At 43.7% G+C, this 18,956-nt stretch overlaps 2 protein-coding genes across 11 annotated transcripts in view; both read left to right on the forward strand.

Annotated features, from left to right (window-relative positions):
- The window catches only part of LIPK (lipase family member K), a 49,359-nt gene extending 48,020 nt beyond the window's left edge, over positions 1–1,339 (forward strand). For all 7 annotated transcript variants that reach the window (XM_040454251.1, XM_040454250.1, XM_040454248.1 and 4 more), the window contains one exon: positions 511–1,339. In XM_040454251.1, the coding sequence (XP_040310185.1) occupies positions 511–750 (240 nt within the window). In that variant the 3' untranslated portion in view covers positions 751–1,339. The remainder of the gene's footprint in view (positions 1–510) is intronic.
- An 11,241-nt stretch (positions 1,340–12,580) lies between these two features.
- The window catches only part of LIPN (lipase family member N), a 21,183-nt gene continuing 14,807 nt past the window's right edge, over positions 12,581–18,956 (forward strand). The window contains exons 1-5 of one of the 4 annotated variants that reach the window (XM_040454256.1): positions 12,583–13,745; positions 16,661–16,738; positions 17,056–17,132; positions 17,587–17,702; positions 18,419–18,536. In XM_040454256.1, the coding sequence (XP_040310190.1) occupies positions 17,598–17,702; positions 18,419–18,536 (223 nt within the window). In that variant the 5' untranslated portion in view covers positions 12,583–13,745; positions 16,661–16,738; positions 17,056–17,132; positions 17,587–17,597. Of the gene's footprint in view, positions 13,746–16,065; positions 16,739–17,055; positions 17,133–17,586; positions 17,703–18,418; positions 18,537–18,956 lie in introns of those variants that run through there. The other 3 variants (XM_040454255.1, XM_040454257.1, XM_040454254.1) reach the window with 3 other exon arrangements.

Here is an 18,956-nt window from a genome sequence, read left to right on the forward strand (position 1 = left end):
TGCCTTGGGTGGTTCAGACAGTTAAACAACCAACTCTTGATTTCAGCTCAGGTCATGATCTCATGGTTCATGGAATCGAGTCTCATGTCAGGCTTTGTGCTGACAGTATGGAGCCTGCTTGGGATTCTCTCTCTCTCTCTCTCTCTCTCTCTCTCTCTCTGTGACCATCCCCCCTACTCAAAATAAATATACTTAAAAAAAGTTTTTTTAAAGAAAGAAAGATGGTCCCCCATAGAAATAAGAGCCCCCTTCCTCGAGGATTCTTTCCTATTTCCCCCAATGTGCAAATCAGAAAGATCACGGTTATCTTTTTCTTTATTCACAGTTCATACCATTGCACAGAAGTGCTCTCAAGCCCTTCTAACATTTTAATGTTTGGAAATCATTAAGTGCATTCTAACTGCGTACTTTTAGCATTTGAAGAACTTGCTTAACAATCGATAAGGTTACTCCCCCGATGTGGTTTTCTGCGAAATCTGGTTTTTTCTCTCCATCTCTAATCATACTTAGCTCACACCTCCCTTGTACAACGTGACCAAGATGCAAGTGCCCACAGCTGTGTGGAGCGGAGGACACGACCGTGTGGCTGACCTCAAGGACGTTGAGAATTTACTGCCCCAAATTCCCAGGCTTATTTACTATAAGTTGATTCCACACTACAATCATGTGGATTTTTACCTCGGACAGGACGCACCGCAGGAAATTTACCAAGACCTTATTACACTGATGGACGGATGTTTGCAAAATTAAATAGCTTCCCTTTCTCTAAGCAAGTGGATTCTTAAAATAATACTGTGGCACCCAGACCCTAAGGTGACCGCTCCAATGATTTTCGCCTCCTAGTGCCCGTGTGTTGGTGTAACCCTCTACCCTTGAGCGTGGGACGCCCTTGAGACTTGGTTCTGGCCAACAGAATTGGCAAAGGTAAGGGCGTCACACCCTTGTTTGGATCACGTTTATGGCAAAGGACGTCAACTCCTGATTGCATCATATTATAGGAGAATCCATCAAGCAGACTGGAGAAGAGATCTCCCTTGTTGGTTTGATGAAGAGGACAGATATGTGGAGGAAGCCTACATGACCTCTAGGATCTGTGCCTATAGCAGATAACCAGCAAACAACCAGATTCTCAATCATACAGCTGTGAGATCAATTACATCTACATCCTGGATGAACTCAAAAGCCCGCGAATCCCCCAGTAAATCTTCCAGTTGAGAGAGAAGGCTGGCCACCCCTCATTTGCAGCCCCGGGAGACACCCTGAGCTGCAGGGGACTAGCTGTGCCATACCCAGACCCACAGCCAGAGTGACAAAATAAATGTATATTCTTTGAAACCACCAAGTTTGTGGAAATTTCTTATCAGCAATAGTAAACTACTATTAATGGTAATAACAAATCGTTATTATTATTATTATTATTATTGTGACTATCGTTTTGTCTCTTTGGTTAAAAGCTTGAGGGGCGCCTGGGTGGCTCAGTCAGTTGAGCGTCCAACTTCGACTCAGGTCATGATCTCACGGCTCATGTGTTCAAGCCCCGCGTCGGGCTCTGGGCTGACAGAGTTTCCTTATTTTTCTTGTTCTGGTGAACTTCGTTCAAATTTGTTTGGCAGATCCATCTGCTAGCGATGGATTCTCAGTGTTTGTCTGAAAGAGTCTTTGTTTTGCCATCATTTAGGCTGAATTATACGCCATTATATCTACGTATGAAGTCCGTCTTCTGTGCCCATTCGCCTGTCAACGGACATTTAAGTTGTTTCCATACCTTAGCTATTGTGAATACTATCGGGATGACCATGGACGTCTGTGTATCTTTTCAAGACCCTAATGTCAATGCTTTTGAATAGATACCAGAAGTGTGATTGCTGGATCATACAGTAGTTCTGTTTTTAGTTTTTTGAGGAACTTCCATACCGTTTTCTACAGAGGTTGTGCCACTTTATATTCCCACGAGCAATGTGCTAGGGGCCAGTTTCTCCACATCCTGGCCAACACTTCTCTTTTGTTTTGTTTTGTTATTAGTATTGCTTTTGTTATAGCCACCAACAGGAGTTGAGCATATCTCATCATGGTTTTGACTTGTATGTCCCTGGGGGCCTCACCCCCACCCCCCCCCAGGGGAGAGAGGGAGAGAAATGGTGGGTGCGGATCCTTGGGAAAAGTTTGAGAGGCCCCCAGAGTCTCCGGCTGGGCTGATCAGTGAAGGCATTTTGCCTTCATTTCTAAAAGACTTGTTTTTTTCGGACAAGAGAACCTTAGACTGACGTGCTTCCTAATTTGCTCTTACTCCCTCGGTCCTTTTAAATGCTGTTCATTACCTTCTGGCATGCAGTTGCTGATGAGTCTGTGATGTCTTATATTCGTGTCTTTGGACTGTCTTTTTTTTCTCTTTGTCTGCTTTGAGATTTTCTTTTTACCAATGGAGTGTTGGCAATTTGAGTTCCTTGAACTCTGAGGTGGTTTTGTAGTATATTCTGCTTGGAATTCAACAGGCTTCGTGGATCTGCAGATTTACAGTTTTCATCAAATCTAGAAACGTTTTGTTCATCATTTGTCCGAGTATCGTTGGTACCTTCACTTACCTGGGTGTCTAATTTGTATGTTAGACACCTGCTGTTGACCCGCAAGTCAGTGAAGCTGTGCTCCCTCTGTGTGCTTCATTTCAAATAGTGTCTGTGGGTGTCCTCATACCCACAAATTCTCTCTTACACAGTGTCTGGTCTGCCATAATCCTGGCTGGTGCATTGTCTATTTTGGAGACTACTATTCTCCATCTGTAGATATCCCATTTGGGTCTCTTTTATATCTTCTGTTTTTCCTTTCTTTATGTTATGTCTTTCTCTTCATTTTAATGTTTATTTATTTATTTTTTTTTTAATTTTTTTTTCAACGTTTTAATTTATTTTTGGGAGAGAGAGAGAGACAGAGCATGAACGGGGGAGGGGCAGAGAGAGAGGGAGACACAGAATCGGAAACAGGCTCCAGGCTCCGAGCCATCAGCCCAGAGCCTGACGCGGGGCTCGAACTCACGGACCGCAAGATCGTGACCTGGTTGAAGCCGGACGCTTAACCGACTGCGCCACCCAGGCGCCCCTATTTATTTTTTTAGAGGGAGAGAGAGATGGAGCATGAGCAGGGGAGGAGCAGAGAGAGAGGGAGACACAAAATGTGAAGCAGGCTCCAGGCTCCGAGCTGTCAGCACAGAGCCCTACGGGGGGCTCAAACTCATGAACTGTGAGATCATGACCTGAGCCGAAGTCAGACGCTCGACCGACTGAGCCACCCAGGCACCCCTTTTTATGTTTTCCTTTAAATCCTTGAACACGGTAAGCATCATTCAGGACCTATTTCAACATACTTTCTGTTCACGCAATTATCTTTCCTTTTATAAGTTTGTTTTATGGAATGATTCTCTCCTGGCTGTGGGTTATATTTTCCTGCCTTATTGCATGCTGAATCATTTGCTATTGGATGCCAGGCTATTGGATTGCCAGGCACTGAGTGCTAACTTTTATTCCTTTAGACGGGGTTAGGAATTTTTTGGCAGTCAGTTTGTTTGCAGCTAAGTCTGATTATTTCGAGACACGCTTTTTTTGTTTTTCATCACCTAAGGGCCAGTCTAGAGCAATCTCTCCTCTAAGGAAATTCTGCCCTGCCACTGACACGTCTATTTTCTGAAGTCTCTACTGAATTCCCGTCCCCCCACCCCCAACCCCCGCGGTGTTCTGAAAGGTCTCTCATGCTGGCCTGCGAGAATTTCAATGAATCCCTACGGGTACCGTGTGCACTCTAGAAGCTGTTTTGCTTAGAGTTTCCTGGCACTTGTTCCTTCTCTGAAAGTTTTACTCTGTCTACTCTTGTGGGATTCTGCCTTTAGCATGGGCACATTATTATTCAGCCAGAGCTCCGTGAGATGCCATCCTCTATTTCAGAAGCTCTTTCTCTGGCTTGCACTCACAGGTTTTATTGTCCTTCTCCTTGAATTCCAGTCTCTGCCTCCACTAGTCAGCTAGACCCCTGAGTTTTTTGTCTTCTCCTTTCTTTTTTCTTTTCTTTTCCTTTTCTTCCCTTCCTTTCTTTCTTTCTTTCTTCTTTCTTTCTTTCTTTCCTTTGTTGTTGTTATTGTTGTTGTCGTTGCCAAAGGCGTTACTGTTTCCATTGGGTCCATATCTTGGGAGAGGGCTCCAGGGTGTTGAAAAAGCTGCCCAGTGGCTGCAGGGAGGGGCTCAGGCAGAAGCCCCAGCACCAGGGGGCATCAGAGGGGCCCCTCAAAGGCTACCGGGCTCTGGACTGTCCTACTTGGGCATCAGAGTGAGCCTTCCAAAGAGATACCCATGCAGACGGCCTGGGGCCCCAGGCAGGCTGTGGAGGGGAGTCAGGTGGTCATACATCTTCTTGATGAGTGTCACCTCCTCACCTGGGAAGTGGTTTTCCAGGGATGACGGTCTGTGTGAGCAGAACCCAGGGCGTGCAGATCCCAAAGCACCTGGCCCATGTTCTTCTCCAACCACAGTAGCCTCCCTGGCATCCGTGGCTTTACCCCACCCCCACTGAGCTTTCTTGGAGTTCCTCTACCTTTGCTGTGATCTAGAAATGATCAGTAGGCAGAAAAGTAAGTTTGCATAGAGAATACCTCATCTGTGTCCTTCCCTTCAGTGATAACAGTCCTGTGCGGCCCGATGTCCAGTGTCTCAAAACTGTTATGACTTGGGTTCCAGTGTTCTGGTTTTTTGTGGCAGAATGGTAATTCCAGACGCTGTGGCTAGAAGCAAAAGTCAAGATTCTTTTTAAAGATTGTATCATTCTGCCAATGCATAGCTAGTGTAACCCGACATAAACAAGGCCATTAAGAAAAACCACAACTGGGGCGCCTGGGTGGCGCAGTCGGTTAAGCGTCCGACTTCAGCCAGGTCACGATCTCGCGGTCCGTGAGTTCGAGCCCCGCGTCAGGCTCTGGGCTGATGGCTCGGAGCCTGGAGCCTGTTTCCGATTCTGTGTCTCCCTCTCTCTCTGCCCCTCCCCCGTTCATGCTCTGTCTCTCTCTACCCCAAAAATAAATAAACGTTTAAAAAAAAATTTAAAAAAAAAAAAGAAAAACCACAACTATTAACAATTTTAAAGTTCCTCCATGTTTTATCTAAAATTGTCTCGTAGGATTCGTATGTTGCAGGAAACTAATGGAATCCAGCCCTCTGCTTTCCGCTGTGAGTATTACGCACAGAGAGAGCTGAAGTGACGTATCTATGAGTTAGTCTAATCCTAAACTAGGATCAAAACTGTATTTCCAAAACGCTGATCCAATGTAGTATTTCCTTTTTTTTTTTTTAAGTTTATTTTTTGCGGGGGGGAAGAGAGAGAGAGAGAGAGAGCGCTTGCGAGCTCAGGGTAGGGCAGAGAGAGAGGGAGAGACAGAATCCCTCTGTCAGCACAGACCCCCATGAGGGGCTCAATTTCACGAAGCATGGGATCGTGACCTGGGCTAAAATCAAGAGTCAGACGCTTAACCGACTGCATTAGCTTTTCTCTGCAAAAGCTTTATTGCTTCCTCCTTAACATCTTCAAGTACAAGTTTTCCCACTGATTCATCTTCCCTATTCCTCTCTCCAAGGGTGTTTTCACCGTGAAATACCGCTGCACCAGAACTTACCGTGTCCCTACTGCTTTTTATTTTATTCCACCGAATCCCGACTTCCCTAGCTATAGCTCCGAGTTTCCCATACCTTGCTTCTGCTTCCCTAATCAAATGCATACCTTTCATTCAAATAAGGGCTCTACACCTACACACATCTTCATTCTCCTCGACAGGATCTGCCCACACTGTTTGCCTTAAGCTGAATGGAATTCTATTAAAATTAAATCACAACGTTGCATTTCCTAATCAGGTTGGATTTTCTGGTCCTCGGTGCTTTATTTACAAGCATTCTTTTTTAATTTATAATTTGTTTTTGGCAGAAGCCTCAAGATACGTCACTATCACTCTCATAAATCATGTGAACTTAATATTTTTAGTTTGATTTGGTATTACGTGCTCGGGAATCCAAACACTGGTAGCTTCCAGAGGGGAGACACTTTTAACCTGGAACTTTTCCGTTCCACCTTAAGCCTACTTTGTGCAAGGACTTGGGAACTCAGAGGACTAGACTCTTCTAGGAGTGTCTTTGAGATCCTTGCCAAAGAGGTTTTCGAACGACGCCCTTAAAGTTCCAAGGCGTTCATTTACAAAAATGTACCCTGCACCTCTTCTGTGTTAGAGGCAGAAGATAGGCCATGAAACAGGAAAACATGGTCCTCATCCTGGATTTACACGGAATTTCAAATATGCCGGGGAATCTCAAGCCAACGAAGGTAGTAATAACATCATTGGGCACTTACTAACTTCTGGGGCATTTATCAAAGGCATGGCCCAAGCCGTTTATCCCTGCCCACATCTCTGGGATAAAGGTCCTATGCTTACCCTATTTTAAAGAGCCTCCGAAGACGTGCACGCTGGCTTGGGCCAAATATCAAGAATTAGGAGCAAATCTGGGTCTTCAGCCCAGAGTCATCTGAATCCAAAATCCAACTCTTCACACTTCCTTGTGTTATCTCCCTAGAGATACAGATGAGGAAGCCTCGACGAGATTGCCCGGTCAGGGAGACTCCTGATGTCAGGGGATTCTCGGGGCTTTGTACAGGAGGCAAGGCCAGAGTTGTGTACAGGTTTAAAGTAAGCAGAGAAACTAAAGCAAAAATCTAGGCGTCCAGAAGTGCAGAGAGGGAGCGGCCGAACCAGCAAGGGGGGGGGGGCAGGGGGTGACCCGGACCATGTCAGGACAGAGCAGGCACGTAGGTGTGTATGTAAAACAGGCTCCCCGAGTTCTGAGTCAAAACCAGACTGGCAGAGAGGAAAGCCAGGTTTGCCAGCCTGGTTGGTATTTGTCTGACAAATCTGTTGACAGGTGTGTTGGCAGGCTGTTCCACAGCCACAGCCCCTTGCGGTAGCATCCTCTTGGCCCTACCCAATCCACTTGGCCCTACGCAATCTAATTCCCATCAGCGAAGCCCTGCCCCGCCACGCTGAGTTACCCAAGCCTCAACAAAACACTGCTCCGTCTGTATTTAGTAGAATGGGAAATTTTGAGAAGCTGCCATCCCCTGTAAGGAGAGGCCTTTCCTTTGTCTGCACCTGAGCTTTCTTTCATGAGGCTGACCAGTTTCACACCTTTGGGGGTCCATCGTCCCGGTGCCATCTTGTGGAGCCAGCTGCAACTCACCTACTGCGGTGAACACTGAACAATGTGCAGGATTATCTAATCAGCATGTTGAGCCTCTGAAACTAATAGACCATCGTATGCCAATCGAACTTAAACAGTAAAAATAAAATAAACTAATGGGGCGCCTGGGGGGCTCAGTCAGTTAAGCATCTGACTCCTGATTTCGGCTCAGGTCTGTGATCTCACGGCCCTCGAGTTTGAGCCCCGCGTAGGGCTTCTCTTTCTCTCTCTCGGTCTCTGCCCCTCCCCTGAGCTCTCTCTCTCAAAATCAATAAATAAACTTAAAATAATAAAATGAAATAAATTTTAAAGGGCCTTCATAGGTATAATTACCCCTTCTCTTATTGACCGAGCAGTAACGTGGAATTGCTGGGGAGAGAATGCTCATGGTAGCATAAGTCAACAGAAGTTCAGAGCCAGCACCACTACTGATTAACTACGTGATCCTGGGGAAGTCATTTATCGTCGATTCTAGCTATTTCTTTTTCTTTTTTTTTCTTTTTTTTTTTTAAACATGGAGACACTCATTCTTGACTAACCCATATGCTGTCATGAAGACAAAAGCTGTAGATGAAGTAGAGTTGTATAGCACCGCCCTTCAGCACGGGCCCTGAAGTCTTTATGTTTGGTTCCTAACTCTGTTGCTATCATTATGTCCAAAGACAAGTTAACTAATCACTCTGATCCACACTTTGCCCATCTGTAAAACGGAGCTATTGTTAAGTACCTCTGTTATTGAGTTGTGAGAGAACATGAAAGACTTTAACTCAATACCAGTTCCAAAGAAAAGGGTTAGCAGATGTTATTATTTGTAAAGTGCTGGGCATAGATAATGGCTTAATATTTTCAATCATGACCCATATCCTATATGGAAAAATAGAATTCTTCATTCGCATAGGAATTACATATACCAAGACACTCAATGGCATGTGTAAAGTCATATTTAATCCCAAGAACTTTTTCCTTGGCCTCCTGAGACTTTAATACATTTATGTGAGTAACATTAATAGAAGTCATCTCTACTTATTTTTTGCCAAGCACTACGCTCAGTGTTTTCTGTATGGTTATCTCACTGGATTCTCATCATAGCCCTGAAGATAGACTCCACGTTTCCTCTGTTTTACAGATAAGAAGTCCCAGTGTTTGAAAAGTTAATAACTTCCTGAGGTCGTGAGTGATTTTGGGGGGCAGGGGGATGAACCCAAAGCTGTCCAGTACAAGAGCCAGTACTGTCTCATGGTGCAGTATGACCAGCGTAATCGTATTTGTTAATCAATTATTCTCCATTTATTCACACAGTCAATTAAATGATATCTATTATTTTATCTGACGCGTACTATCCAGTACTATGGGGGGGGGGAGGTACTGAGTGTGTACATGGGGACGAGGATTAATATTTATTGATTCCCTGCTATGTGACAAGACATTACTGAACAAGACACACATTATCTCATCTATCCACATAATAGTTTATGACTTAGATATTAGTATGCCCATTTTGCACATGAAGGAGATCAGTACCAGAAATAATTAACTAAGGTACCCAAGGTCAAATGGCAAATAGCTCACTGGTTATTCTAATTCCCAAGAGCACTTCCGTATGCCTCCACGGTGTGGATATAATCACGTGTACATGGAGGTTGACGGCGTACCGTCACAGACCCTAAGCGCCACATGAATGGTGGGGCACAGTGTTATTGAACCTCAAAGACAGCAACGATCATAGAAAGCTGAGGACAGAGAAGACATCCCAGAGGAGGAAGAGAACGACGTGAGTTGTAAAGACAGCCTTGGGGGTATTCACAGAAAGTAAAAAGCACAGAGAATGTGAAGATTAATTTGGTTTCCAAATGAACTTGGGCAGGAACCCAACTGCCCGACGACAGTGGATTTGTCTCATTGTGCTTACACAGAACCAATACTCAATAAATAGTTGCTGAATGGTTAGGCGTACCTTCTCTGTCCTCCAAGCACTGGAGTAGGTCCTATAGGAATAGGGGTACTTTCAAGACACACAATTTAATATACTCTGGCTAAGACTCATCTGTCAAGAATTTCTTGTCATATGTAAAGGGGAGGGTATAGAATGGGAAAGGGTGGCTGGCACAGTGCCAGGAGGCTGCATAGAGAGGCACCTCTTTGGTGACTATGGCATCTCAGACTGGCATATCCTGACTCGATACTGTCAGTGTCCCAGAAAATGACTGCACTTACACATGCTGAGTCACATAACTGAAATTTGCAAGGGACAAAGCATAAATCAAAACATGTGTTTAGAATCTGCATTAGACACCACAGCTGTCACAAGAATCATATCCATTTTTTGGCCAAACTAGTGTATTCTTTCCCTGTAATAAAACACATAGGAGATCCTAGGAGTGCAGGGGAAAAAAACCACAGAGGAAGTTTACGATTTGACATAAAATCATCACCTACACACCCTTCAAATACATGGAGACTTTTCCACATGTAACTAACAGTCTAATCAGTATACATGTATGTTTAATCTTCATGATAGTCTTATAAAAGTGGTACTTTTATCATCCCTTCTTTATAGATTAAGGAAATGAAGCTTGTAGCTATTTCCCCCAAATTAGCAGTTTTCTAAAATTCAGAATCTTGACTGTACTGAGCTCTTACTCTTGGTGCTACAATGCTGTGAGTGCCTGTTGTGTTCTAAGTAGGCATTCAGACCACAAAGAACAACAAGGTAGAGGCTGTTGTGCCCAAGTGAAATTTATAGACTAAAGAGTAAAAGCAGATGTTTAACAACTGCCCCCTCACAGAATTTAAATCTTTAATCATAATTGTGGTGAAGCCACCAACAAGAAGGGCACCCTCATCAAGGTGGACAGGGAAGGAAGTCTTGTCTGAGCAAATAAAAGTACATCTCAGATCTGTAAAGTCTTTTGGCCATTCCAGGCAGGGGACTGGCTCGGGTGGCAGGAGCTAGGCTCACTGGAGACAGTTGAAGAAGCACAGAGAGCCAGGGAGAGAGGGGACGAGGTGAGTGCCAGAGGGGCGCAGAGCCTGGGCTCTAGGCTTTCCTGGCCGGTTACAGAACTGTGACTGCAAAGCCATTGCAGAGTGTTAATTTCAAGAGTGCTTAAAGGAGACTTAGATGGTGTCCCTGAGGGCTCAGTCGGTTAGGCATCGGACTCTTGGTTAGGGCTCAGGTCGTGATCTCAGGGTTTGTGTGTTCGAGTCCCGTGTGGGGGCTCTGTGCTGACAGTGCAGAGCCTGCTTAGGATTCTCTCTCTCCAACTCTCTCTGCCCCTCCCCCACTCACACTGTGTCTCTTTCTCAAAATAAATAAATAAACATTAAAGAAAAAAAAAAAAAACAGACTCAGATGCATGTTTTAAAGCGATGACAGGGGTGCCCGGGTGGCTCAGTCAGTTAAGTATCTGACTTTGGCTCAGGTCATGATCTCGCAGTTTGTGAGTTCAAGCCCCACGTCAGGCTCTGTGCTGACAGCTCCGATTCTTCAGATTCTGTGTCTGGCCCTCCCCTGCTGGCTCATGCACGCTCTCTCTCTCTCTCTCTTTCTAAAATATAAATAAACGTTTTAAAAAATAATAAATAAATAAATAAAATAAAAATAAAGTGATGACAGTAGGGGTGCATGGATGACTCAGTCAGTTGAGTGTCTGACTTTTGGTTTCGGCTCAGGTCACGACATCACGGTTTGTGAGTTTGAGCCCCACATCAGACTCTACACTAACAGTGCGGATCCTGTTTGGGGATTCTCTCTCTCTCCCTCCCTGTCTCTCTGGAGTTCTCTCTCTCTTTCTCTCAAAATAAATAAACTTTAAAATAATAAATAAAATAAAATAAAATAAAATAAAATAAAATAAAATAAAATAAAGTGATGACAATAGCCACAACATGGAGAAGGCATTAGGCAGATCCAAGGAATCTAGATAGAAGTTTCCAGAGCTCCAGCTGGGATAAGGAAGCTTTGGCTACTACATGGCTATTTGGAACCCCAAGGTTAGCCATGGACAAATACTTTCTCAGTTCCATATTAAGGACTCAGTCATCTTTTAGGGATAATCAAAGTGTGATCTCAAAGCAAAACCTCTCCAAAAATCCGTACTAATTGCACACATGTCTAACTCTTGTTTGTTTAACCAACACTCTTGGAAGAGGTAAATCCAGGAAGCTGTCGAACTTGTAAATGAATTTAAGTAACAGTATAATCAGGGCACCTGGGTGGCTTAGTCGGTTAAGCATCCAACTTTGGCTCACGTCATGATCTCACAGTTTGTGAGTTCGAGCCCTGCATGGGGCTGCCCATGCTGACGGCTCGGAGCCTGGAGCCTGCCTCAGATTCTGTGTCTCCCTCTCTCTCTGCCCCTCCCCATCTCGCTCGAGCTCTCTCTCAAAAATAAACACTAGAATAAATAAACAAACAAATAAATGATGGCATAATCATTTCAGTGACATTTTCTTTACCAGGAAATATGAAATCATTTTTAAAAAACTTTAACAATAGTTTGGCGCTTGTTGTTGGAGTAGAGTCAACGTAACAAGCTCTCTAGATTTACTGACCTTGAGAACACTGGTGTCCCTTGTGCTTTTGATAAAGTATTGTCGCTACATATTGGTGAGCAAAACTTTTTGCGGGATAGTGAGACTCAAGTCTCGGTGGGGGAGCAGAGGCCAAGCACTTGAGAAAGGAATTTGATGATGCAAACAGTAAGTAGTTGGATAGGCGGATATTCAACTAAGGTCAAATATATGATACAAATTATGTCTTTGAGGGGAGTCCCTTCAAGTTGGAGGAAAGTTTCAAGACCGATAGGAGACAGATTTAGCCTCTAATACACAGTCACTATGTGGCTAGTAAGCACTTACAATGCGGTTAGTCCTAACGGAGATGTGCTGTGAGTGTCTCAGAATCATCAGGTTTCAAAGACTTAGTGCAAACAAAACAAAACAAACAAGAAATAAAGTCTCACATGAATAATATTGATTGCATGTTGATATGATCATATTTTAGATCTATTAGTTTAAACGAAGTATAATATAAAACTTAATCTCACCCATTTCCTTACCCTTTAAATTTTTTTTTTCAACGTTTATTTATTTTTGGGACAGAGAGAGACAGAGCATGAATGGGGGAGGGGCAGAGAGAGAGGGAGACACAGAATCGGAAACAGGCTCCAGGCTCCGAGCCATCAGCCCAGAGCCCGATGCGGGGCTCGAACTCACGGACCGCGAGATCGTGACCTGGCTGAAGCCGGACGCTTAACCGACTGCGCCACACAGGTGCCCCTCCTTACCCTTTAAGAGACGTGGCCGTAAGAAACTTTAAATGATACGTGTAGTTTGCATCATGTTTCTATCGGAAAGTGCTGGCTTAGAGAAAAGAGGTTATTATGGCCTAAGAAATCTGGTTATTTGTAGGCAAAAACTTGAATAATTCTGCATTTATAAGGTTGAGAAGAGAGATTGCGTGAAAGATACCAGACTGTGCCCTAATGGGTAGATTTAAGGAGAAATTGGAGGCAGAAAAAGGAATATCAGTAGCAATTTTTTTACTGTGTCACTATGTGCAGCAATCTGTAACTAATGGTGGCATTATTCCAACTTAGTACAAAAACAAAGCAAGATTGACTTTCCCTATGAGCTTGCTCTCTTATGAAATTTACCATATAATAATATTAAGAAAAATGTCCTTTGCAGCATACTGTAATACGCTTTTAAAGCAAAGAGATCCAGCAGAATTTATAGCCAGGCTGGTAGAGTAACAAGGTAAGATGCCTGATGCAAAGTAAATATTCAATAAATAATCAAGAGTTTACTCTTTTTATGGATAACAATAATATTAGTTTTCCTGGGTAACTAAGCAATGTTTTCTGGACTTCCAGATTCATCCATCCATTCATTAATTCACTCACCCGGAAACTATGTTTGATGCTGATGGTGATGAGGGGAGGGATGAAATCAAGATCCTGTGATGCTAAAAGCCATCGACCCATTCTCAGGGGTGCTGGGGAGATTTGAAGGTGATTCAACAGCAGTTTAAAGCAATCAAAAGCTAACTCAGAAAAGAAATAGGACCATGTATCAAAACAACCAACGTTACCCTTACTGCACATTCCATTCATTCACCTACACAAACTGATGAGACTGTATCTCAAACTAGAGTCAACTTGAATTTTTTGGCCAAGTGCTCTGTGTGTGTGTGTGTGTGTGTGTGTGTGTGTGTGTATGTTTAAAAAAGCACCTCCGCTGGGACATACCTCCTACAGGAATTCAAGTACAAAATGACCTGTGGAGAATACCATACATAAGTTCTGCACATTAAGTAAGCAGCTAGCTGGGCAGGTAAACCTAATTGGAGGATCAGATGCTATAAATCTCCTCCTATTAGATGGCATGGCCCCTCCTCTCCATCCTCACAAAGCTTTGACCTTTGCCACGAACACAGTCCTGATCCTGCCTCTCTGGGGACGGGGATGTCATCCCAGACCTGCGCTTTTGGTAATAATGTCTCTTTAAATGGAAGCGGTCTTTCCTTTGTGCATTTTAGATTTTATTTGCCTTTTCTCTCTTCTGTATCTTTACTGTCACCGTGCGGTGTGTGAAGGTGGGTGTAGTCTAGTGGAGGTGACATGGAGATTCACGGACAGCAACATTTACGACAACCTGCTTTAGTCTCACAGACGATCTCAGAAACAGCATTGTATCTTACAGATGTTATGAGCATGGCCAACTTTGCTTTCTGGGTGAAGAAATAAAATTGCTACATGTAATTTAAAGTGCCTTTCCTAAAACCAAAGTGTACTAATCAACCACACTGTGTGTGTGTGTGCAGCTTTATTGAGCCTTATTTGAATTTTAAGATGTATAATGAATTAGATAAATTATCCAGTGAGCAAGCAACAAATTCTGTGTTCCTGTTCATGAAAAGTCTTTTGGAAAAAAATTTTAAGTTTGTTTTGTTTTGTCTTGTTTTGTTTTTTGAGAGAGAGAGAGAGAGCGAGCAATCGGGGTAGGGGCAGAGAGAGGGGAGAAAGGGAATCCCAAGCAGGTTCCACACCGTCAGTGCAGAGCCTTACGTGGGGCTCAGATTCACAAACCATGAGATCATGACCTGAGCCGAAACCAAAATTCAGAGGCTTAATCAACTGAGCCACCCAGGTGTCCCATGCATAGTTTTTTTATTCCTGGGAAAAAGTTTCAAATCATTTATTTTTCCAAAATTCTCATTAGCTTCTATTTTGTATCTTGTTAGTTACAACCTAATATTTTTAACCTCCAGTTGTTTTCAGGGGAAAACTATACCCCTTTGATACAAATTTATATATTATGAAAAACCAGCCTTGGGGGAGAAACAAGCAAACAAACAAACAAAAAAAATGTGATGTAATAGCAAATGTATTTTGAATGAGAACATCGGATGGAAAATAAGAATTATTTTCACAAATAGACACCAAGATTCCAGGACCTATGTTCTATGCTCAACCACATATTTTTAGCTACCTGGATATTTGAACCAGCAGCCATCATTTAAAAAATTGCTCATGGGGCACCAGGATGGCTCAGTTGGTTAAGCGTCCGACTTTGGCTCAGGTCATGATCTCGTGGTTCGTGGATTCGAGCCCCGTGTTGGGCTCTGTGCCGACAGCTCAGAGCCTGCTTTGGATTCTGGGCTCCCTCTCTCTCTGCCCCTCCTCCACTTGTGCTCTGTCTTTTTCTCTCTATATATATATCTCTCTCAAAAAATAAACATTAATTTTTTAATATATAAATATAAACATTAAAAAAATTTTTTTAATTTGCTCAGACTGCAATATGATCTTTGGATCAAGATATCAAAAATACCACAGAGCTTCAGAAAGGTTGCCCCTCAATCTACATTTTTCCCAAGATCATGTTCCAGTTCTAATAACATCTAAAATTATGGGCAAAAAAAAAAAAAAAAGTCAGGGAAAATTTGAACTTCTAGAGAGTAGACACTATTATTTTGTATTTGTGCTGGGCTACAACCTGTAAAGGCCTGAGACGTTTAACTCCATCCATGCTATTTCCACATGGAGCCATGACCATGAATCAACATTAACAGTATGAACACTGTGCTTCCTAGAACTCTCCTGAGTCCACTAAAGTTCTGTTAGAAGCGCTTTTTCAAGTCAGAAGCCCTGAGCGTTTCCCAGCAAGCCTGCATGCCTCTGCCATTGAGCCATCAAGAACCGGGAGGCTGGGGGGGGGGGGGGCCTTTCCTCAAAGGCGGAAGGAGGTTGGAGGGTCCATAATCCTTCCACCTCTTCCAATAAACTGAGTGCTATCTTTGAATTTACACTCGTGTGATTGGCATGAAATTTCCCATTCCAGTGGAGCAGATCTTAGGGTTTGGATACACACAAATAATATCTTTTTTTCTGAGATAATTGGAGAATGAGTCCAAACTAAGAACTGAAATTACTGGATTGGGCCAGGGAGGAGGTAGCTTTCTTCCTGCTTCTTGTCCCCGAGAGATTCGGTGGCTGCTAGGGTTCTACAGGCGTACAGAAGACAGAGTGGGACAGAAAATTGGTGCACATGGCCTCCACTATTGTTCCAGGTGGGGTGTAGAGCTAAATTCCCTTCCTTCTCCTCTGGCCTCTGCTTCTACTTTTTTTATATATAATTTTATAAAATTTTATTTGTGTATTTAGAGAGAAAGAGTGAACGGGGGAGGGGCAGAGAGAGAGAGGGAGAGAGAGAGAGAATCCCAAGCAGGCTCTGCAATGTCAGTGCGAGCCCAGTGTGGGGCTCGAACTCATGAACCAGAAGATCACGACCTGAGCGGAAGTCAAGAGTCAGACGCTCAACAGACTGAGCCACCGAGGTTCGCTTCCCCTTTGTTTTAAGTAAAGGGGCGTGGTCTGTGGTTCAGCACCCACGATGGTCAGTTTTCTCTGGCACAATGCTAGTACTGGGTTCCCCCCAGGGTCCAGGGCCTGGCCTGGATGGTCTCACTGCCACAACTTAGCCACAATCAATCGCATCCCTCCACGCTGCATGGTTGACATCAGTGCTTTTACATACATGGCTTCCCGTGACCCCGACAGAAACGCTACGGCGTTGGAAAGGTAGGCCTTGTTATGCCTGGTTTTGGCCATTAGGATGATCGGTACATCCTACTTCCCCATCTCATGCAAGACTTTGAAACTGTTGCCGAACCCTCCCTGCCGTGGCAGACACTCAGTGGAAACATGAAGGATTCAGTCAAACTGGTTACTTGGCATCGTACAGACCACTATTTCCCAATCTACAAGCGAATCATGACATTTGGGGCGTGAGGAAGACGCCCTGGGTGGTGCCTTAGTGCAGGGTTTCCTCATTTCCATGGGCTTCCGGTCTCTCCTCTCTCCAGCTTCTAACTGTCGCTGCAACTACATCTCATTCTTCAGCCTGATGTCACATGCAGAAGTCCGGAGGTTCCTAATCGGCACGGAGTCTTCGGGAGCAGGGGAAGCTTCCTTAAGTAGGTAAGATCAAGACGGATCACAACCGGGAGGTGGGTCGGGAATGGTTCTCAGATGTAAGGGTGCTACTGGGAGTTGGCCGGCCTTCCTGGTCCCCCTCTGTCACCTGTTGGCTCTGTGACCTTAGATCTAAAATCTCTCTAAGCCTTGGTTTCCTTCATTGTTAAAGTGAGGATGATTGAACCTACTTCATGGAGTTTCTTTGAGATTTAAATAACATACATGAGGCATGTAGAGCTATTCTCCACACGAGCTCAGCACTGAGTAGACATTAGCTACCGCTAGGTTTAAAAACCTTTAAAATTACATAACGTTTGCAGGTAGAAGATTGTCTTCAACCGGACAGCAAATGTATGGAAAGCTATTAACTTCAGAAGGAAGCTCTCAATTTCTAGAAGTCAGTCATTAATTTGTTCCAGTAAAAGCTCTCTGATGTTCCTTTCTGGCTCATGCTCAGATTAGGAAAAATAGTGAAAGGGCTTACACACACTTACTGCACGGTAAGTCACTTAATCCTTCCTGTAACCCTGTGAGGGACGTTACGTCGTTATCCTCATTTTGCCCACAAGGAAACCAAGAGAGAAAGCTGTTAAATCAGTTGCCCAAAGGTCAGAAATCTTGTCCTCCATACTAAATTAAATTTCCTTCAAGAACTGGATGGGGTCATAGCAGTGTCCATGTGAGCAATGGATTCACATGCTCAGAGGTAGCTTACTGTGTTGGCTCCCTCCCACGCTTTCTCAGTGTTTCTAGGACGCTAGTCTTTTGGTTTTCACCAGGGCATTATTTTCATCCCTTCATCAACGTTGATGTATAAGATTAATCTGTGATTATTAAATGTCTTATGTCAGGCATTCCCACGATGTGGCTGTTTTTCACAACAACCTGTTTGCTCTGTGGAACTTTAAATGCTGGTAGCTTCTTTAATTTGGAAAATGAAGCGAATCCTGAAGTGTGGATGAATATTGTAAGTCATGCGAGGTTCCGAAAGACATCACATAAGGCTGATGCGTGGGTTGTGAGATTAGCAAAGGTCTTGTGATAGCAGAAAAATCTTAGAGAAGGAAACAGATGAAAAAAAAAAAACATAGGTGATTTTAACATTTCTCTGAGTCAAGCTAGGCTGATGTTTTCTTCTGACTGAATAAATAATACTCTCTAGTCATGTCAAGCGAACTCATGTTTGTAGGCAACCTCCTCTTTTGAAATTATATTTTTAAAACATTAAGAATTTATATTTTAAGCCATTTGGATGATAGATATGACAGCCTTCTAGTGGACTGTGGTTTTATTATCTTTAAACCAAGAGGGGTCTGGAGAATCGGCTTGAGAACATAGTTTTGTCGGAAGAATGAGGAGGGCACCTGTTGGGATGAGCACTGGTGTTGTAAGGAAACCAATTTGACAATACATTTCATATTAAAAAAAAGAAGAAGAATGGGTCGATACTAAATAATATCTCCACCCAACCACTAACCCCCAGATTTGCCAATAGTAGACCTTTTCTAATAGTCTGCTTATTCATTATCAAGACTTTACATAGTAAATTAACCTTACAGTTACCTGGGGCTACAGATTTCAGATCACTCACTCCAATAAACACACACCAGATTCTTTGTTCTAGTTTCTTCTGATGACCTCTGGAGAAGATGTTGAGCTAATACCTGTATTTTCACTGGACAGAGCGAGATCATCACCTATAATGGTTACCCCAGTGAAGAGTATGAAGTCACCACTCAAGACGGGTACATCCTCAGCATCAATAGAATCCCCCACGGGCGAAGAGATCATAGAAGCACAGGTATGAGATGTGTCTCTCCTGCAAAGGAGGACAGCAAATGACTAACACTGAGTGCTGGCTTTCCTTTAAGGGAATGACTGGTTTGTCAAAACTGGATGAGTCTTGAAATAGTCAACAGGGAGCCTCATTCTTTTTCCCATTCTCTGAAGCCAGGCAAGAAGCTAAAAATACAAAGGGCAAGACTGATCTTGTTGAAGGCGGCCGACTTGGCTTGCGGGTGGGGGTGTAAATGCAAGGCAAAGCGTGCATTTCGCTGGTTCATTACTGATCTCTCATGCGGAAAATTGTTACATCCCAGGAAAGCAGATTTCCTGGCTGCTGGAAAGAGGTTTGCTGGGCTGTGTGAGGTTGACCGGGTTGCGTGAAGTCTCTCCTGCCCTGCAAAGATCAACAGGCCTTTCTCTGTAGGCTACGGGGGGG

Source organism: Herpailurus yagouaroundi, unplaced genomic scaffold (genome assembly GCF_014898765.1).
Source record: "Herpailurus yagouaroundi ecotype Mexico unplaced genomic scaffold, PumYag 211, whole genome shotgun sequence".
NCBI classification, from domain to species: Eukaryota; Metazoa; Chordata; class Mammalia; order Carnivora; family Felidae; genus Herpailurus; species Herpailurus yagouaroundi.